Raw genomic sequence first — 19803 nt, 5'->3', positions numbered from 1 at the left:
CTTTGTTCAACTTCCTGATAAGTCACCTTGACTCTCACTTTCGTGAACCAAACCCATCCTTCAATGCCGTGGTTAGATCTGGGGCTTGAAACGTGAGTCTTTGATGACTTCCTCACCATCTTCCACACACACAGGGCAAATAAGATTTTGTGTGTGTGCGTTTTAACAATACTCAGTCCTCCAGCAGCGGCCGACCAGCACCCCTGGGTGTCATCCACACCTCGTCTTCTAGATGGCTTGAGAGAAGATTTGAACCTCTGACTCTCGCGTTGTAATTCAGCCAATCCAGCATGTTTTTCCAAAGCTCAAGATGGATTTTGCCAGAATTTCCTGGGTGTTACCAAGACAGTTTAATATGAGGCCTGTTGTTCTCAGAATGTTTTCTGTGTCTTTTTGAGACAGAACGTCTTGGAGACCATCTTCGGAAGGTTTAATTTTTTTTTTTAAGTGGACCTCTCTGCCTCTCTCTTCATCCTACCTTCCTTCTTGCCTCTGTCTCCATCATTTGTTCATAGCATATCTTGAGTGGTTTAGTCCTCCGTCTGCAGAGCCAGAGGTTGGGAGTTCGAATTCCGCACCGCACCTCCTTGACAGGGGCTGGACTGGATGATCTAGAGGATCCCTTCCAGCTCTTAAGAGGCTTATGACAAACATTCTGCTCCAACGTCTTGAGAAGGCAACCCATTCCAAATGTCTGAGCTCAAAAGAGAGGAAGGATGCCATGTGGATGGGTGGGTCGGGAGGAGCAGAGAGACGCTCCCTCGGTCTCTGTCTCATTCCTGATGTGTAGGAGTTGGCCAGACGTCCGTCCGCAAACTGGAACTCTCTTTTGGAACCCGAACTGCCTTTTCCACCTCTGCTTTGTGGGCCTCGAGATTCGGCTGCGCTGCTCTTCAATGGAACCGTCACAGTGTGTTGTATCTAGGTCAGAGCGCACTGTCTCCGTTGATTTATTTCTCTTTTTTCCCTCGCTCTTTCCTCTCTTTTTTTCCAGCTATGGAGAGACCTATCTTTGTCTTGTTAGGCCTGAAAGGAGATTTCCAGCCGTTTCGTGAAAGGCCAAGAAAGGAAGGTGGAAGGGGGGGAAAAAAGTTCTGGACAGAATCTCGGGTAACTTTTTCTTTCCCCACTTCCACCGCAGAAGCGAAGAGCTGCAGGTCCTGTTCTCGGGGGGGGGGGGTTGAGTCCTCCATTTGAAGGGCACAAATCCTGCTTTTCAAGGTGTCTCCTCCACCGGACCTGGGCTCCCGTTTAGCTCTTGGGAAAGGCACTCTTGCGTGCTTCTCTTTTTCCCGCGTTGCCATCCGAACCAGCATTTGCAAACATCGATTCGTTTTGTGACCGACGTGTTTCTCCGAATTTTCGCCATGACCCTCGTCACCCATCCCGCCAGGACCCTTTGAAGCTCTGCTCCAGCACAATCACGCTCGCCACCTTTTTTCCCCCTCCCTCTTCCCCTGTAGGACATTTTCTCTCCGCGCCCCGACAAAATTCGGTTCCAGCAGGGCCGAAGCTGGTCTCGCTTCGTTTCCAAATGTGTCGGAAATTAAAAGACTCTCCCACTTCTCTCCCTTAATAGGGCAGCGTCCCCTAGAAACCACTTTAGAAATTGAGAACCAGACATTCATTTTTCTCTTCTCGGTGAACGGGAAAGAGTCGTTGCCCTTCTTTTCTGCTTTCTCTTCCATTTGGTCCTTCTTTCTTCTTTTTCTCACGTGCCGTCAAGTTGCTTCCGATCTCCAAAACGTCCTCGACTGCCCTGCTCTGCTCTTGCAAAGTCAAGCCTGTGGCTTCCTTTCTGGAGTCCGCCCATCACATATTTGGTCTTCCTCTTTTCCTCCTGCCAGAAACCAGAAAAAAAAACAACTCTCCCTTCATTCTCAGCCTCTTTTTCTCCCTTCCCCTCTTCCTCTTTTTCCCTTCCTCTGTTCCCTCTCCCCGTTCTTTTTCTCCTCGCCTTCCTCTCCGTGTTCTCCTCCCCTCCCTTCTCCCTCTTTCCCCCACCTGCTGGCCTTTCCCTCTCCCCCTTCCTCTCCCTTCTATACCATCCTCCCCCTCAGCCCAAGACAGGTAGCGCATGTTTTTCTGGCTATACCATTATGTCACTGCTCCACAGACTTTATAGTTCAAACCAAACCTATATTTACTTTCCCCAGTTCCACTTAACCTCGTTTTATGGCCTTCCATCTTGCTGGAGCGGCCGGGAGGTTGCCAGCCTCGGCGAGGGTGGGCCGCGCCGTTGCCTGCTTTCGCGAACATCTGCGCCGGTGGCGGAGGGAGGCGATGGATGGATATAAAGCCCTCCCTATGAGCGCTGGTTTGATTTCTATGCTTGGTTTGGTGCCACCTACGCAAGGGAAGCCCTGGACCTCCCGCCTTCTCAAATTCATTTGCCAGTCCCAAACAGCAGCCTCTTTAGTTTCTGGCCACCTGGTGTGGAAAATGGGCTCCTCCCGGTCTCTTCTTACGACCTGGCCACACCTGAGGTTGGATAAACCCTTCCTCCATTGCCAGCGATGCCCACCCTTTCCAGGACTCTTCTGGGAACGCCATCCTCCTCAGTGAAATCCGGAGCGTTCCCGAAGGCAAAAAGAAGCTTCTCCACTCTTCTGCCCGATCTTTGTTTTCTTTCGATCGTTCCCTCTCCAGCTGGGAATTCAGGAGGCAAAGAAACCGGTCTCTTACTTAATCCTTTTCTCCCACCCCACACGACCCACTGAAGAAGGAGAGGTGGAGAAAGAGAGAGAGGCCGCATTCTGTGTGTGAGGCTAGGAAGTAGGAGGCAATAGTTCGAATCTCCGCTTGATCCTGGGTGCTGCAGGCTAAACTGCAGAAGCCTCTGGGCTGCAAGGTCAGAAGACCAGCCGTTGTAAGATCGAATCCACGCGACGGAGGGAACTCCCATCGCTTTGTCCCAGCTCCTCGCCAACCTAGCAGTTCGAAAGCATGTAAAAATGCAAGTAGATAAATAGGTAACACCTCGGTGGGAAGGTAAAACAGTGTTCCCTAATCACGCTGGCCACGTGACAACGGAAACTGTCTTCGGACAAGCGCTGGCTCTACGGCTTGAAAACGGGATGAGCACCACCCCCCTAGAGTCGGACACGACTGGACTGAAAATGTCAAGGGAAACCATGGGATCTGCAGGGTGATACTGGGCTAAAAGCCCGGTCTTTCCACGTAGCCTGTATTACAGGTTCCTGTAAAGATAAATCGGGGGGGGGGGGGGGGAAGAGGAGACCGAGATAGGCCTTCAGAAGTCACTGGAGGAAGAATAGGGTAAAAAAAAAAATTATGAATATCAGGATCTACTGACGGCCAAAAGGACAATGTGGGGCAGGAACGGGGAGACTATCCTTTTAAATTATTAATATGAGGACTATAGCTCACGTCTTAATTATTACAGTCAGCCTGTTATTAGGAGCTGAAATTTGTCAGTGTTTCAGAGACGCGATTCCAGAAGATTGGCATGACCGAACCGCCATCTTTCCAAAAATGATAAGAAGAAATGGACTCTGCTTACGCCTTCGTAACCAGTCACAAAACAAAGCAGGTTCGCTTACAAACTACAGAGGCGTGGAAGGCTCCCAGGTGTGGCTTCCAGATGTTCTCGGACCCAAAGTTATTTCAGCTCCTAAGGACGGGCTGTTTGTCACGTCTCCTTTGGCTCTAAGGGAGCGTGGAAGCCTGGCAGGGGAGGCAGAAAACTTTCTCGGGACTCCGAACCTGGACATCCTGGCTCCGATCCACCGCTGGGGGGGGGGGTGGGGGGTGGGCAGAGGGAAACATGTCAGCACGCCAGATGCTTAAAATAGTCCATTGGGGGGGGAGGTGAAAAAGAGTCCCCAGTTCAGCCTGCAGCCCTGTCTTCTCTCTCAGCCTGAGGGCTCTCTTGTGAGCATAAAGGACAGCTGCGTTTTTGATCCCGTCACAGACTGCCAAAGGCAGGAGGAAAAAAAAAAGAGCCCCGATTAATTGCGTCAGCCTTCATTAGCGGTACGGCCATCCTTTCTTTCCGGCCCAGTTCTGCCTCACCGTATCGATCCCTCTCCATTTTGCATCGTTCCTTCTGTTCCCCACAAAGAATGATTTTCCTTTTTCCTTTGGGAGACAGAGAGAGAGAGTGATTGAGCGCTCAGCTGTCACCCCCTCGAGTCCCACTACCTCTTGGGCGGACGCAGGCCCGCGAGTGACCGAGGGAGGGCGGACCAATAAGCAAAATTCCTCTTATTTTAATGGGAGAGCAAGGAAAACCATCATCAGCCACTGCAGGTGTCTGGACTACGGGGCAGGTATGTCAAAGTGGAAGGAAGCAGAGGGGTTGAATGACCTCCAGGTGTTGGCCTTGAGGAAGCCTACCCAACTTTTACCCAACCTGATGCTCTCTTAGCATGATCATCACAACAACTGTGGCCAGAGATGTCCTTTTCCTCATTTCTAACCTCTCTTCTGCAGCTCTTGGATACACTGCCTGCCTAGAAGGGACCATGGAAGTTGACAGCGCTTGCTGTTGACCATGATAAACGATGACCCACCATCTGCTATGGCTAGATGAAGGTCCTTCAGTAGGTTTGGAGCAGTCGTTCCCAACCTTGGGTTCCCGGAGGTTCTTGGATGACAACTCCCAGAAATCCTGGCCAGACCAGCTCATGGCAAAGGCTCCTGGGAGTTGTAGTTCCAGAAAATCCGGAGATTGGGAACCGCCGCTTCCGAAGCCTCTACCCAGTTCTTTTTCTTCCTCGCCCTCCTGCCTCCGTTGCACAAGACCAACTAATAAAAGTATTTTTCCTCCCTTGGTCCCAACAGCTGTGTCCGATATTCTTGCAAAGCCGCCACCTGCCAGGAACTGGACATCGAGAACGCAGAGCTGACCGTCACCAGGAAGGGGGGCTTGATCGGCACTCAGTGCAACGTCACCTGCCACCGAGGGTACCTCCTCCGGGTCCAGAGGGACAGCAACCCTGTCAAGCATCAGGTGGGTGGTGGAAGCCCACGGAGTCTCGTAGTGGAGGGCAAGAGGGCAGTTGGCTTAGATAGGAAAGGATAGTGAGTTGGGGGTTCGATTTCCCCCACGGGGCCTCCTTGACGTGGGCTGGGCCGGATGATCCAAAGGGCCCCCTTCCCGCTCTGCAGCTCTAAGAGGACGACTCTCTGAAGAACCGAGAAGGCAAAAATGCCCATTTTAAGGCCAATCATGTATCTACATATTGAAGATCTGTTGTGGGTTATGAGAGGCGACATATTCTCTAGCCCAGATTTATAGGGTGCCTGTCCTCTTTTGGGGGTTCTCAGGAAGACTGCTGTTTTTTGTTTTGTTTTTTTGAGATATTTGAATTATAAGGAAAGTGAGTTAATTTCTTTGGCAATGAGGTCCTGATGAAGAGGCTTCTTGCATTCGGCGGCTACGCAGAATTACAGGATCATGGAACCAGAAGGGGCCTTGAAGGCCACCAAGTCCCCCCCCACACACACACACACACATCCCCACTTAGGACAGGACAGCTTCATCCCTGCTCCTCTCCAGGGTGGACGGAACCGAACCATCCGAATTCGTCCGGGCCCCTTTTGCTCTGGAGACAGTTGGCCAAAGCTTCAGTGACTTCGCATCAGGGATGAAAAGAAGTTAATTGAGGTTTAATGGTTGTTCTGGGTCTTTCGGGCTCTTTGGCCGTGTTCTGAAGGTTGTTCTTCCTAACGTTTCGCCAGTCTCTGTGGCCATGGGCATCTTCAGAGGACAGCACTCTGCGCTCTGGTGTAGTTGGCTTTGGGAGTGGAGTATTTAGTGCCGTCCTCTGAAGATGCCGGGCCACAGAGACTGGCGAAACGTTAGGAAGAACAACCTTCAGAACACGGCCAAAGAGCCCGAAAAAACCCACAACAACCATTAGATCCCGGCCGTCAAAGCCTTCGAGAATACATAGTTGAGGTTATGGATGTAGGTAAAAGTGAAATGGACATATTTTCCTGTTTCAAAAAAAAAGGATGAGGCCTCAAGCTGTCATCCGTGGAGGACACCATCTGGGCCTCCAGATACTGATCATACCCTGATGTGGCCTCAGCGCTGTCTGATTCCTCCTTCCCTTCCGGGAGACAGCTGGCGACTCTTTCGCTCTGCTTTCCCCCTTTCTCCCTCCCTGCCACTGACATGCAAACACATGGACACACACACACACACACACACACACACAAACAACCACACCCAAACCCAGTTGCTTGTTTATTTCCCTCCCTCTCCCAGATTCCTCTCCATCTTCAACTCTGCTTCATATGGCCTTGAATAGAATTCCAGGGTTGCACAGAGGGCTGGGAGGCTAGGCGTCCGGAAAGTGGTGGGTTCTGGGAAAGCTGGCCTCCCCCATCGAAGGGGCTGGTCTGGAAGATGCCGTGAGACCATAAACATCATCACGTAGGATGGGGAGGAGATGAGTCGGCCCTTCTCACACAGGGGTAGAACAGAGAGACAGTCCTGTAGGGTGGACGTGTTAGAGCAGTACGACAACGGAACTCCAACGCTGGAGGCCTTCAAGAAATGACCATTTTGTCCGATTTGCTTTGATTTGGTTGCCTGCCTTGAGCACGGGGGGGGGGTTGGACTTGATGGCTTTCGAGTCCAAACCGCCCCCCCTTCCCACTCCATGATTCTATGACTTTCTTTGCCCTACCCTTAGCTCCTTTCATGAAAATTGGCACCTGAACCGTGTGGGAGGTCCAGCTATTTCCGTGGCAAGCTCTTTAATGACGAGGGGGTGCCAGTTTCTCTTGGAGGCAGAAGGTTAGATCTGGCCCATGTTTTGATCAGTGTCCCCCAAAGCTGGTGGGGTCCCCGTAGTTTGGCCACTGGAAAGGAAGACATCCGCATGGAAAAAGGAAGGGCAGAAGACGCACCACCTTGCGTAAACTTGCATGTGCTGATTGAGATATACAGATGTAAAATGAGAAGTGAGTTTTGATAGAATTGTGTCCTGGGGGGACCCACTAAGGACGGGAAACCTGATCGGGTTGAAACTTGGCAAATTTAAATGCCCAAATCCAATCGTTACTCACAAGTCGCGGCGATCTGTTGTGTCAGGAAGCCGGCAACCTTCTTGCATCTTCCGTTGATGCATGGGTCTCCTCTAACAGGAGTAAAATTAGACACAGGCTTGGGGAAAAAAAATGAATTAAAGAATATTAGCCCCAGTAGTAACCTTATTGAATGGTTTTCCCGCTTCCTTTGGTCTCATTCATTCATTGAAAGCACCCCCTTCTCGCCTTCATCTGGTTCCCATCCTTTCTGCTTCTCCCCCTCTTTGCCGTCTCCCCCCCCCCCACGTTCTTGAGGAAAACAGCCTGCCGGCTCAATTGGTGGCTTGGTGACATCCCCATCCCTCCCTTTTGGCTGCTCCCGCTGTGGTCGAGGGGTGCTATTTAAAACCTGACAGCTCCTTAATGCCGCATAAAGGTTTCATCAATCACGCTGGGAAGAGAAGAAGGGGCCGGCCGCATGTGGGTTCAGTTAGAGGCGCTGGAGAGGAGGAGGAGGAGGCAGGCGGTGGAGAAGGAGGTGGCCGGGGGACTGGAGGAAAGGTGCGCGCCTGGCAAACGCAGTAGCCGGCAACGAGGAGCCTCTAAAACAGACCCTTGGAAAGGGGCTGAGGATTCTTAATTGTCAGAATTAAGCCCAAAATCGTCTGTCACCCTCCATTATTATTATTTTTTTACGACCCTTCTACCCCTAATGTGCAACAGGCTTCGGCAGAGTCCCTCCCCTGCTCCGTGGCATTTTAGGAAGACTCAGAAACCTGTTTCTGCCGATCCCTTTGCGAACGATGACCGATCCTCATCCTCATCTTAGAACGGCAGAGCTGGAAAGGACCCTGTGGGATCGCGGAGTCCAGCTCCTGTCAGGAAGGCACAGTGACCTTTTACTGGGCAGCACCGACTGGCTAGTACCCAGGCCGTTGCCATCCGGACTCTAGAAAAGGTGTATAGGCATGACTATAGATACATCCACGTCGTTTTTCATAAGGTGGACATGTTCTCCTGCCTTTAAAGTTCTTTGTGTGTGAATGGCTAGTGGAGAACAAGCAGCAAGGGGGTTCAGAGGACTTTGAGGGACTGCCTTGTCCCCCCCCTTTTCCCCCAGGGTGGCATCTCTTCCTTTTTGTAAGCCGAGGAGTGGCCAAAAACAGCTGCTTTTTGCAAATCGAGGCATAAGCTTATTTTGTTCTGTTGGAGAATTACATGCCTCGCTGGCTTCCAGCGGTCTGAATGTCCCTTGTTCGACATTTTCTTATCGAGTCAGGTGTTCAGGGTGGAACAGGGGAAGTTGAGAAGCCCACGGGCCACCCGATTCCCACCGGGGTCTTTTATTTGGAAAGTCTCATAGTTAACAGGAGCAAATCGTTCCGTGGTGCCCCCCCTAAGAAGTCATCACCAGATCAAGGTTGGATCCACTGGAAACCAAGCAAAGAACCTATGAGGGCTGAGAGCAAGAGGCAGGAAATGCTGCCATGCTTCCGGAGGCCCTTCCTGAATCCTTCTGCTTCCTTCCTTCCTTCCAGATGGAGTCCAGCATCACCATGACATGCATAGATGGGAGATGGAACCAGCAGGTGTCCTGTGAGCCCATTGACTGCGGGATCCCCGACCAGTATCATATCTATCCAGCCACCTTCAATTGCAGCGAGGGGACCACTTTTGGGAAGAGATGCTCCTTCACGTGCAAAGCTCCTGCACAGCTGAAAGGTAAGCGAGAGAACGTGGCTCAAGGTGGACACTCCGGATGGTCTCAAGAAGGTTGGATCTTGGAGCAGCTGTGAGTAGGTAGGCAGACGGAGTCGTTTCTCCAGCAATAGGGAACCTTTAGAGCAGAGGTTCCCAACCTTGGGTAACCCAGATGTTCTCGGACTACAACTCCCAGAAATCCTAGCCAGCGCAGCTAGTGGTGAAGGCTTCTGGGAGTTGTAGTCCATCTGGGGACGCAAGGTTGGGAACCACTGGTCTAGATTAAGGGGCAGTGAAGCATGGGAGATGATTGATAGGTGGCAGCGGTGGGATTGGACTGTTGCCTGCATCTGCTGCTTTTGAACCTGTCCAAAACATCTTGTGTTGCTGGACTACAGGGTTGCTTTGGACTTTTCCTCGTGGTTCTTCTGATTAGCGATCCAGGGAGGACCTACCATGGACTCACTGAGATCCCCCAACCAAGTCTGTTCAGGGGCTGGACGGACAGAAAAGTGGATAGACAGGTGGAGACTTGGATAGTAGCTAACTGGACAGAGTGACGGCTAAAGAAATACCGGAGGAATCACCTGCTCTTTGAACGAGGGAGGTCTCCCGATGGAGGTATTGAGTTGATGGGCACGGACTGTTTTCACTGCTCAAGGAGCTGTCCGTGTCGTTGGGGAAGCGAGGAGGTTATGGCGAGAGCCGAGGAAGAGCTTGATATGATCCAGAACTGCGTGTTCATGGAACGTAGCTTTGTGGACGTGGTTGCTCGTTGAGAACGTCATCTTCTGAGATGGATCCCCTCAGGCCTTGTCTCTGAGCGAAGAAAGGCGGAGGGAAAGGGAGAAAGGTGATCTGGTGCGGCCCCGGACACTTCTGTGGCTCCCAGATTTAGCCGGAGAGCGAGTTTTTGGACGGTAGCTGTCAAAAGCAAAATGGCAAGAAGAAGGTTCGGGATGCCAGGAATGCAGGCGTTGGTGACTCAGAAGGCTTAACTTGCGGTGCTCCTGAAGGCAGAAGGCAGGCAAGGATGACTCACCCCCTCATTCAATGGCTGATGTCACCCCGGCCACTGTTTCTTAATGTCACCGTTTATCACCCCGCGCCGTAGCCGAATATGAGATCATCAGTGCCGCTGGACTGAGGAGGACCTGCAGAGTGACTCAGGCAGCAGAAAACAAAGCTGTGCCGGCCCAGGATTCGGAAACGGTCCAAAAATACCTCAAGAGCTCAGAGCAGGCAGGAGGGAAAGAAAGAAAGATGTAAAGGTCTCCTTGTCTCCTTGTTTCTGTCCTCTTTCCGGGGCCGGGCGAGACCTCTCAGCCTGTCGGCTTCCTTCTTTTCCTTGATCTTCACCTTTCCTTGATCCCCGAGAGGCGGAGGTTCCTTCCGAGAAGGACATTTAATGAAGGATTAAAAAGGACCAGGGGGGGGAAGGAGGAGGGAGAAAACCTGAGATGAAGCTAAGCCTTGCCTGCCGAGCAAAAATATGACAGTGGAAGAGTTCACACTTTTAGAGGCGGTTCTCCACCGGCACAAAGATCACTGGTAGGATAATGGTGTCATCGAAATAGGTCACGAAATCTTGCTTCTTGTAGAATTCTCTTTTGCTGTGCAGTCGAAGTACAGAGCCAGAGGAGAATAGCTTCAGCTTCCCCGGATGGCCCCGTCCCTTTCTCATTAATGGAGGGCTTGCAGCATCCCATAACTCACGCTGAGACATTTGTTGGAGAAAAGACAAAAAAAAACCCCTATTTAAATTGCTCACAGCTGTGGACAGATCAACAGCAAACAAGCAACCCACTCTCAGACTAGAGAGAGGAGGAAAAAGGGCGCTCAGCAGAAAGGCGGGGCTCTCTTTGAATTCAGAGGTGGGAGGGAACGATTGGTTAGTGTCGGATGGATTGACAGCCACCCCAGCCTAGAAAGGTTCCCTCCCGGCCACTCCTCCTCTAGGCAGCATGCGAGGTTGTAAAAACTCCAGAAGATTTTCCATAGAAATTATTAAGGATTTGTTCTCTCTCAAACCCCTTGGTCCTCTTGCAAGGGTGACGCCCTGTCTCCTACTGAGGCACCCGATAGGAATCACATCTTTGTAAGGGACCCATGGATCCTTGAATTGTTCTAGGCTGATATTGGCCCTGGGGTTCAACAGCATCCTCACGTCACCTTCTGTCTTTCCCAGGAACCAACAACGTCCTGACATGTTTGGAGGATGGCTTGTGGTCCTTCCCGGAAGCCCTGTGTGAGCTGATGTGCCGGGCTCCTCCCACGATCCCCAGCGCAGACCTCCAGACGGCCCGTTGCCGGGAAGGGAAGCATAAAGTGGGCGCCCTTTGCAAGTACAAATGCTTGCCGGGGCATCACGTGGCCGGATCCTCTCGGAAGGCGAGGAAGTAAGTGGCATTGCAGTGAAACTGTCCGCGTTCCGCTTCCTCTTGGAAACGATTGCTGCATGCAGTTACTAAGCCTTGGACCACCCCGGTGTTCTTGGACTACAACTCCCAGAAATCCTGGCCAGCACAGCCGGGGCGAAGGCTTCTGGAAGGATGGGAATTGGGTAAAGTTGGGAGGGAGATTTCCTGAGACCTCTGTGCCGTCCCCCATAGCCAGATGAACACTTCCCCCCCCCCACGGACGGAGCATCCTATCCCTGTCAGGAGTCCAGGGATAGGACCTCCGATTGTGGAGAAATGAATGGAGGGGACATGCTGAAAATGGGGCTCCTGGACCTCCCAGTTGGGGGTCCCCCTCCCCACTTTATTTGCACGGCACCCATGTCATAAGTGTGAGAGAAGGAGAAAGCATGTAGATGTGTGCCCGGAGGGCTTAATGGCCGGATCACTCCGTGGCTGAGGTCTCTGGTTGCCGAGCCAGAGGTTGAGAGTTCGATCCCCACCCCAGGCCTCCTTGTCAGGGGCTGGACTGGATGACCCCAAGGGTCCCCTTCTTCCAGCTCTGCAGTTCAAAGATGGTGGTGGTGGTAAGAGCGAGGGCCTGGGTCCCCCACCTCTCCGGTGATCACTCTAATCACTTCAGGGCACTGTTTCTTGGCTAGGAAGAGCATGGCAGGTTTGTGGGCTCAGTCGCGCCAAGAAGAAAGGGTCGGGAAAAATGGGAAAGGACCAATTTCCTAAATGGGAGAGAGCTTTCGAAAGGTCCCAAATGGCCCTGCTCCTTTCCAGGAGGATTGGGGCATTCTCTCTTCCCCTTAAAGTGACTTTTAATACATGTTGCTTTAGTTTATATTTATTATCATTTTTCCCCCTGATAAATTGTTTAATTTGTTTAAATAATCGTTTAAATTGTTTTAATTTCCGTGCTTGTTTGGATAGGATGCTAGGTTTAATTGCACCCTCGGGTTTTATTGTTCCTTGTGCCTTTAGAGGGGTCTGCATGGGCTTAAAAAAAAAAGAAACAGGCCTTTGAGTCCTTCTTTTGAAAGGAAGGGAAGGGTGTAAATGAAATAAAAGAGCATAAATGAATGCAAATAAACGCCAGGCCCCCTTCTCAACCCACAGAGGGGTGAACTAAACCCCAAGCATCTCAACTGTTGTTTTCCCTCCCTACCGCCTCTTTTGTGTGGGGGGTAAAACTTGCATGAAAATGGTGTTTAATGGCCGACACTTATCTCAGAGCAATTTGGAAACCTGCTCCTCTCTTCAGGGGTTTGAGGGCGGTTGGATTCCCACCTCTCTCTATTCTGCATCTCTTAAGCTCCCCGCATTCACAAGCCGGCTACTGTGCTCTATGTGGGCCTCCTAGTTCGGACAAGCCCTCTTTGAAATTCAGCCTGGGGAGTCCTCTTTGAACCTTGGTGGGAAAAAAGAAAGAAAGAAAGAAAGTTGAGATCCTCCCTTTTTTTTTTTTTAATGACTTGGTGAAAACACACAGGCCGAGAGAGACACCGCCACATAAAAGAGAGCCATCCGCCACAAGCCAAGCTGGAAAGCTGGGATGAAGTTCACACCGTGCGTGTGTGCGTGTTTCTGCCTTCACAAATAATAGTTGTTTCCACCAAAACCACATAACATAAAAATCGACAACCACGTGTCCGCGGAGCGGGTGCCTCTTTCAAAGGCGGCTTGGAAAAACCTTGCTGGCACACCTTGAACAAATAACCCCCTCCCTTATTTTAATTTAATTTAATTTTTTTTTTGCATGTACGCAAGGAGGGTGTTTAAGATTCAGTGCACCAAAGACGGCATCTGGCAGGAAGGCGCTTGCGTCCCGGTTACCTGTGAACCTCCACCTTCCAAGTTCCATGGACTGTATCAGTGCACGAACGGCTTCCAGTTCAACAGTGAGTGCAGGATCAAGTGCCGAGAGGAGAGCCAGCCGGTGAGTCCTTGTGACAGGAAGGGAGTCAATGCCAATGGAGAGCATGTGCAAAGTCCTAGCATGGAGAAGGTCACCTCTTGGCTTCTGCTTGTGGGATTGGAAAAGAAACCCCTGGGAAAAGCCACAGCTGATCCCCAGTAGACCGTACCTCTTCAATATTTTTGTTGATGACCACATAGGATTATAGAATTGCAGAACTGTGACGTTGTAAGGGGCCTCCAAGGCCATTGAATCCGATCTAAGGAGATCTCTCAGCTGGTTGACCAAACTTGGATGAGGGAGTGCCGGGAATGCTTATGAAATCTGCTGATGACACAAAACTGGGCAGAATAGCGAATACAGTGGTGCCTCCCTTAGCGACGTTAGTCCGTGCAGCAAAAATCGCTGCTAAGCGATTTCGTCGCTAAGCGATTTTAAAAAGCCCATAGAAACACATTGAAAAGCCCTTCCTATGGGCTCCAAAACTCACCTTAAGCAGAAATCCTCCATTGCGATGGCCATTTTCGGTGCCTCTAAAGCGAGGCAAAACAGCGGGCGGCCATTTTGGAACCGATCAGCTGGCCGAAAATGGGGGCTTTGCGATGATCGCTTCCCCGCGATCATCGCAAAGCAAATTTTCCCCGTAGGGGCCATCGCAAAGCTTTCACTTTTGCAATCTCAAAAACAGTGTCGCAAAGCGATTTCTTCGCTATGTGGAGCGATAGCTATGCAAGGCACCACTGTACCTTGGAAGACAGGAACAAAATTGAAAAAATATCTCAATAGGCTTGAGTACTGGGTGGCAAAAAGCAGAATGAAATTTAACAGGGATAAGTATGGTACCTAGGGAGATTAAAAAAAAAAATCAAATGCACAGTTACAAGATGAGGGGTTCTGGAATCGTAGAGCCAACGTTGAACAGCGTGATGTGGCTGCAAAAAAAGGCAAATGCTGTATGAACAGAAATATAGTCTCCAAATTCCATGAGGTATTAATTCCCTTCTGTTCAGCACTGGTTAGGCCTCATCTTGAGTATTGTGTTCAGTTTTGGACACCCCACTTCAAGAAGGAGGCTGACAAATTGGGGCAAGTTCAGAGGAGGGCGTTAAGGAGGATCAGGGGCCTGGAAACCAAGCCCTTGGAGGAAAGGCTGAAATAATTGGGCACATTTAGCGTTGAGAATAGAAGACTGAAGGAAGGGAGGACAGCACTTTTCAGAGACTTGAAAGGTAGTCCCACAGAGGAGGGGTAAGATCTCCATCATCCGAGGACACATTTCAATGGGCTCAAGGAAGCCAGATTTCGGTTGAATATCAGGAATGACCTCTTATAACTGTTAGAGCAGTATGACAGTGGAACCCATTACTTTGGAAGGTGGCGAGGTCTCCCAACGCTGGAGGCCTTCAAGAGAAAATTGGACCACCATCGGTCAGATCTCCTTTGACTTGGATTCCTGCATTGGAGCAGATGGTTGGACTCAATGGCCTTAAATGGCTTCTTCCGACTCCATGAGTCTGATTCTGTACCGAGTGAGGTGCTTGGCTGCCTCCTAGACAATACTGAGTGAGGTCCAAGTCAATACAGAGCGGGATGCGGGGCTGCTTTGAGTCAGTGCTGAGTGAGGGCCAAGAACCGCATGGCAGGGCGGCCCAAAAATATATGGCTGCTTGTGACAAATAATGAAATTCACAGTCAGGGTACAAAACCCAGCCAGGCTGGTAGACGCATCCTTCTTCAGGGCTGGCAAGGCGAGAGCATCCTCAGAAGCAGAGGTGGTTGGCAACTCTACCCTTCCAAAATCTGGCGGCTACCTCTCTAGTTTGCCATCTGACAAACCTCACTCCGCCTACCGACAGGTCTCGCAGAACGTTAAGACCAGAATATTATTGAAACTTTTTTTTTTAAAGTTACTTTTGCAGACTGTAATTCCCAGCTTTCCCCTGCAGCCATGCAGCTTGAGAGGGCGTAGGATGAAAACCTCTCCAAAATCTAACAATACCCGAGATCTGTCTGTTGATTTTCCCTGCCTCTCTGTCTCCCTCCGTTTGTGTGAAGCGAAGGGATGATGTGTTTTATTCCTGCCCCCCACCAGCCACTTCGGATCTCGCAGGCAAAGGACGTAAATCTGTCACAGCTTGATCCCCCTGCGGTCACTCTCTGACTCTCCTGCGCTTTTACGATCCCCGTCTCTCGTGCTTTGATGGCCGTTGCTGGACCTGGACTTTTTCTTTTCGGCCACCTGACTCCCCATCGGCCTCGGCTCCCCGTTGGACTCTGCATTCCATGGGGAAGTCTCCCCTTGACGTCATTGGGGTCCCCGGGAGGAGGTGGCGCCTGACCAAAGGCGCTTCACACTTCGGGTTGGAAAGCAAACCTCTACCACACACCCTGACAAGGGGGTGGGGAGGAATCTCCCTACCTGGGAAACCCATCAAGGCGGGAGAGCTGCCCGGTTGGAAAATTAAATACAAAACAAATCCTGAACCACCTTCCCCGATTTTACAGGAGTTTCTACTCCTTTTATTGGGGGGGGGAGGCTGGAGGCCAAATGAAAGAGCCAGTCTTCAGCGATAGTACGGCCAGAGGTTTCCGCGAGGGTTTTCATAAACAGAGGTGATTTTTTCCACCCAGACAGATAAAGTTAGAGTGTGTTTCAGCTCTTTATTTGAGACATGAGCAGCCGGGGTGGACGGGTGGGGGGGGGGTGGACTGGGGACCCGAGGTGTGTTTGGCTTTTTTAAAAAGCCTGTTCTTGTAATGGAGGAAACAGCCGCTTGCCTGTGATGCGGTCCTTCCCCCCCCCATCCCTTCCAGTATTTATATTATGCAGTAGTTAACTTTATATGATATATTCTTTGGCCTGCCTCCAGTCCTTGAGTCTCACCGGAGCCTAGTTTTCCTTTGGCGCAAGGTGAAGATTAAACCATTAGAGGCCTTAATCGTTCTCCCCCCTTTTTTTGGCAGAAGGGGTGCGTTTCAGCCCCACAGACTCCGGTCTGGACTTTGCAAGAGGCAGCCTGTCAATAGAATCAAGGGAGTTCTGATGGTTTTGTCCGGGAGAATTTGTTTCAGCCTCTTGGACCGACCTTTCCTTGGAACGTTCTTCCTTAATGTTCGGATACAAGCCCGCAGTCGCTGTCCATGTTGATTCATCGTTTTAAGTCCATATTTTAAAAGCATGCATTCAGCGTCAATTAATAAGGGGTGACTGATTTCCAAAGGGAAATTCTAAGCAGATGATCGGCTGACAAGCCAGAGAGGGGTGAGGTTCCTCTTTTTGGGTGACAGCTCCCGGGCCTCGGGCACAATGTTCTAAGAGCTAGAGGTCGGAAAATGGAATTTCTGCTCCGTGCAAACGTAACCAGATCCCCCGGGATCGCAGGTCCTTGGGCCACGATCCCATACCTGTGTGAGAAATCTATCAGCCAGCCTTGCTTATGAACATGCCTACTCGTGAGCAAGGTCTTCCGAGCCCAGAAGGATCTCATGGGAGGTTGCGCTCCGGTCTCTGTTCATCTAGGCCAGTGGCTCCCAAACTTGGTTCCCAGATGGTCCTGGACTACAACTCCCAGAAGCCTTTGCCACGAGCTGCGCTAGCCAGGATTTCCGGGAGTTGTAGTCCAAGGACGGCTGGGGGACCCAAGGCTGGGAAATCACTGATCTAGGCTTACGACCCATTGAACCTAGAGTGGCTTGCTTGTAAGTGTGCCCTTGGATTGGATTGCGGAAGCAGAGAGAAGGTGTCCCATCTGCTGATTGATTGATTGATTGATTGATTGATTGATTGATTGATTGATTGACTTCCTTTCTCTCGATAAGGGGATTCAAGGCTGCTCACGATGCTGAACAAGTAGAATCAAGAACCCAAGAAATTATACATTAAAAAGCAATAGTAATTAAAATAAAATGGATGATGAGAAACATTTAAAACTTTAAAAAAATCCTCAACTCATTAAACGGCATTTGGGGACTCTCGATTACGAGGGTCAAAAGCCTACTGGGAGAGGTAGGTCTTCAGCTGCCCTGCTTTTCAGAATACGAAGATTGGGGGCGTCTTCACCCCTGCCGCCTCGTTCCTTATCCTTATCCTTTTTTTTTTTTTTTTGGCTCCTCTTGTTTTTTTCCAGGGTCGCGGGAACAACGTGATCCACTGCCGGAAGGACGGCACCTGGAGCGGATCCTTCCACCTCTGCCCGGGGATGCAAGGCCAGTGCACCCTCCCCACGCAGCTGAGCAGCGGCCTCAAACTGCAGTGCTTGGAGGGATACAGCATAGGTACGGAGAACCGAGCCCCGGGCGCCTAATGCTTAAAAGCTACTTTTTCCTGGGTCGCAAAAGGGAGGAGGAGAGAGCACGTGGCTCTTGAACTCGTCTCCTTTCTTGGCCTCGTTTGCCTGAGTTGAAACATGACAAAAGACCAAGCAGCTCATGAATCTGGTTTGGATGGAAAGCTGGGCTTTTGATGGCAGGCAACTCGTTAATGAGAGGTCTCCTGCTGTCCTTGACGATGGCCGTTGAGAAGGTTCAAACAGGGCAGGTAGCTCTCAGGTTTCGTTTGCATGCATTCAGATCTTGGGAGTTACGTTATTCTTATGTGCTGACAAGTCGCCCTTGGCTTATGCGTTCAATCTCCAGAATGTCCTGCCCTGCTCTTGGAAACTCAAGCCTGTCGCTTCCTTTAGGGAGGCTACCCATCTTGTACAGTGGCGCCTCGCTAGACAGTTACCCCCGCATGACAGTTTTTTCGCTAGACATTGACTTTTTGCAGTCGCTATAGCGATTCGCAAAACAGTGATTCTGATGGGGGAATTTCGCTGGATAATGTTTTGTCCCTGCTTCACAAACCGATTTTCGCTAGACGACGATTTTGACAGCTCCCTCCGCGCTCGCAAAATGGGTGTTTTCGGGACCTAAGCTTCGCAAGACAGCGATTTAAAAGCTGATTGGTGTTTCGCAAAGCTGCTTTCCTATGGCTGATCTTCGCTAGACAACGACGATTCTTCCCCATTGGAACGCATTAAACAGGTTTCAGTGTATTCCAATAGGGAAATGCTTTTTGCTAGACAATGATTTCGCTAAACAGCGATTTCAGTGGAACGGATTATCATCGTCTAGCGAGGCACCACTGTATTGGGTCTTCCTCCCTTCCTGCTGCCCTCAAGTCAAGAATGGCAAGTAATGGAGTTACCTGAGAGACACTGCTCTTGTCTGATTTCAAGAGCTATGTAGGATTTGTCCTTGTCTGGGAGATCTCCAGGGAAGGCTGTGGATCTCCAACTAAGAGGAGGAAAGTAAGTAGAAGTAAGGAGCATCACCACAATCCCCCCCCCAAACGCTTCAGCCAGGAGTGGCATTCCTAGCATAGCAGCATGGAAGACTGAGAGGGCTTCGCTCATTGTGGTTTTGCACAGTTTTTTTAAAAGTCTCTAGCGCATTTCTCCTTTGTGAAACTTAACTTTAGCCGCCTAGAGTGGTCTAATATGATCAGATAGGCGGGATAGAAATAAAATAAATAAATAAATAAATAAATAAATAACTTCACACCCCGAGCCAGCGCAGAAGAGCAGGCTGATGGCTCTGAAGGAGACAACCAGCAGAGACTGTTGGGGTGGGGGGAAATATTCCCTCCTAGCCTCGTCTTGCGCAAGGAGGGGGGGAGAAATATGGACCGCTTTCTTGTTGAGTGCATGAGGATGAACAAAGCCACAAGTTGACTTTGCTGCCTTCTTGGCTTAAAGCTGGTCGCATCCGAGAGCCTACCGCTCCGGGAGAGCTGGACCCTGGCAGCGAACACCTCCTCCAAGAGAAAGCCTTGCGCCTTGATACTGGCCATTTCTTCCCATGGGCTCCTTAGGGCGTTAGTTTCGAGTCTGGTTTCTCTCTCTCTTTCTCAATCTCTTTTGGTGCTGTTTTTTGGGGGCCCCTCTCCTTTTGCGTTTGCTAGTTTTTGAAAGAAGTCTTAGAAGGTTTTGATCTCCATGGCCCTTTGCCGCTGTTTTGGGTGGAAGATTGCCAGGTCGGCTGAAAGACCGACCTACCTACATTTGTATGTGTGTGTGTGTGTGTGTGTGTGTGTGTACACATCCTCCTGCATCCCTGGCTCCCCTTGTATGCCCTTCTGAAGGCCGCCAGCAGATTCTCCCCTTCTGGGCTCTTACAAAGCAGCCGGAGTTATTAAGAACGTGACCTGGATGAGCTCACGGGCTTGGTAACGAAGCCAATTACCGGAGGATCGTGTGTCAAAACAATCCAGCCTGCCTCCTCTCCTCAAAGTGTCAGCGGTGTCAACGGCAGGGTCAGCCCCTCTTCTGTCTCCTTGTGGCCCTGCCTTAACCCTCCCGACAGACCCTCCTGGCAACCCACTTTGCTGTCATTAGCTGGGGATGTTCCTCATCCTTTTAAAAGACCCATTAAACGGTAGTAGTGATTAAAATACATTAAATAATAAAAAAGAGCCACAAATTTTAAGAACTATCCTAACAAATAGGTGGCACTCAGTCCTGATGGTTCAAAGCCCACCTGAAAAGGTGGGTCTTCAGCTGTTGGTGGAAGGATAACAAGGAAGGGGCCAGCCTGATCTCCCGAGGGAAGGCATCCCATAGCCTGGGAGCTGCCACCGAGAAGGCTCTGTCTCTCATGTCCCCATCAGCCGTGCCTGCAACGGCAGTCTGAAGCTTTAAAGAAAATTGTTTCTCTTGAAAAATATAAGACACCATATACCGTATTTTTCGCACCATAAGACACACTTCCCCCCCCCACAAAACAGTCTTATGG

General features: G+C 50.6%; 1 protein-coding gene across 1 annotated transcript in view; it reads left to right on the top strand.

The window, feature by feature from the left end:
* PAPPA (pappalysin 1) overlaps positions 1 to 19803 on the top strand; it is a 160207-nt gene that overhangs the window by 113232 nt on the left and 27172 nt on the right. The window contains exons 14-18 of the mRNA XM_072985014.2: positions 4807 to 4975; positions 8544 to 8727; positions 10895 to 11105; positions 12882 to 13050; positions 17157 to 17304. Coding sequence (XP_072841115.2) covers positions 4807 to 4975; positions 8544 to 8727; positions 10895 to 11105; positions 12882 to 13050; positions 17157 to 17304 — 881 coding nt within the window. The remainder of the gene's footprint in view (positions 1 to 4806; positions 4976 to 8543; positions 8728 to 10894; positions 11106 to 12881; positions 13051 to 17156; positions 17305 to 19803) is intronic.

Source organism: Pogona vitticeps, chromosome ZW-PAR (assembly GCF_051106095.1).
Source record: "Pogona vitticeps strain Pit_001003342236 chromosome ZW-PAR, PviZW2.1, whole genome shotgun sequence".
Taxonomy (NCBI): domain Eukaryota; kingdom Metazoa; phylum Chordata; class Lepidosauria; order Squamata; family Agamidae; genus Pogona; species Pogona vitticeps.
Note: the sequence above shows the minus strand (reverse complement) of the source record. Positions and strands in the feature narration are given on the sequence as shown.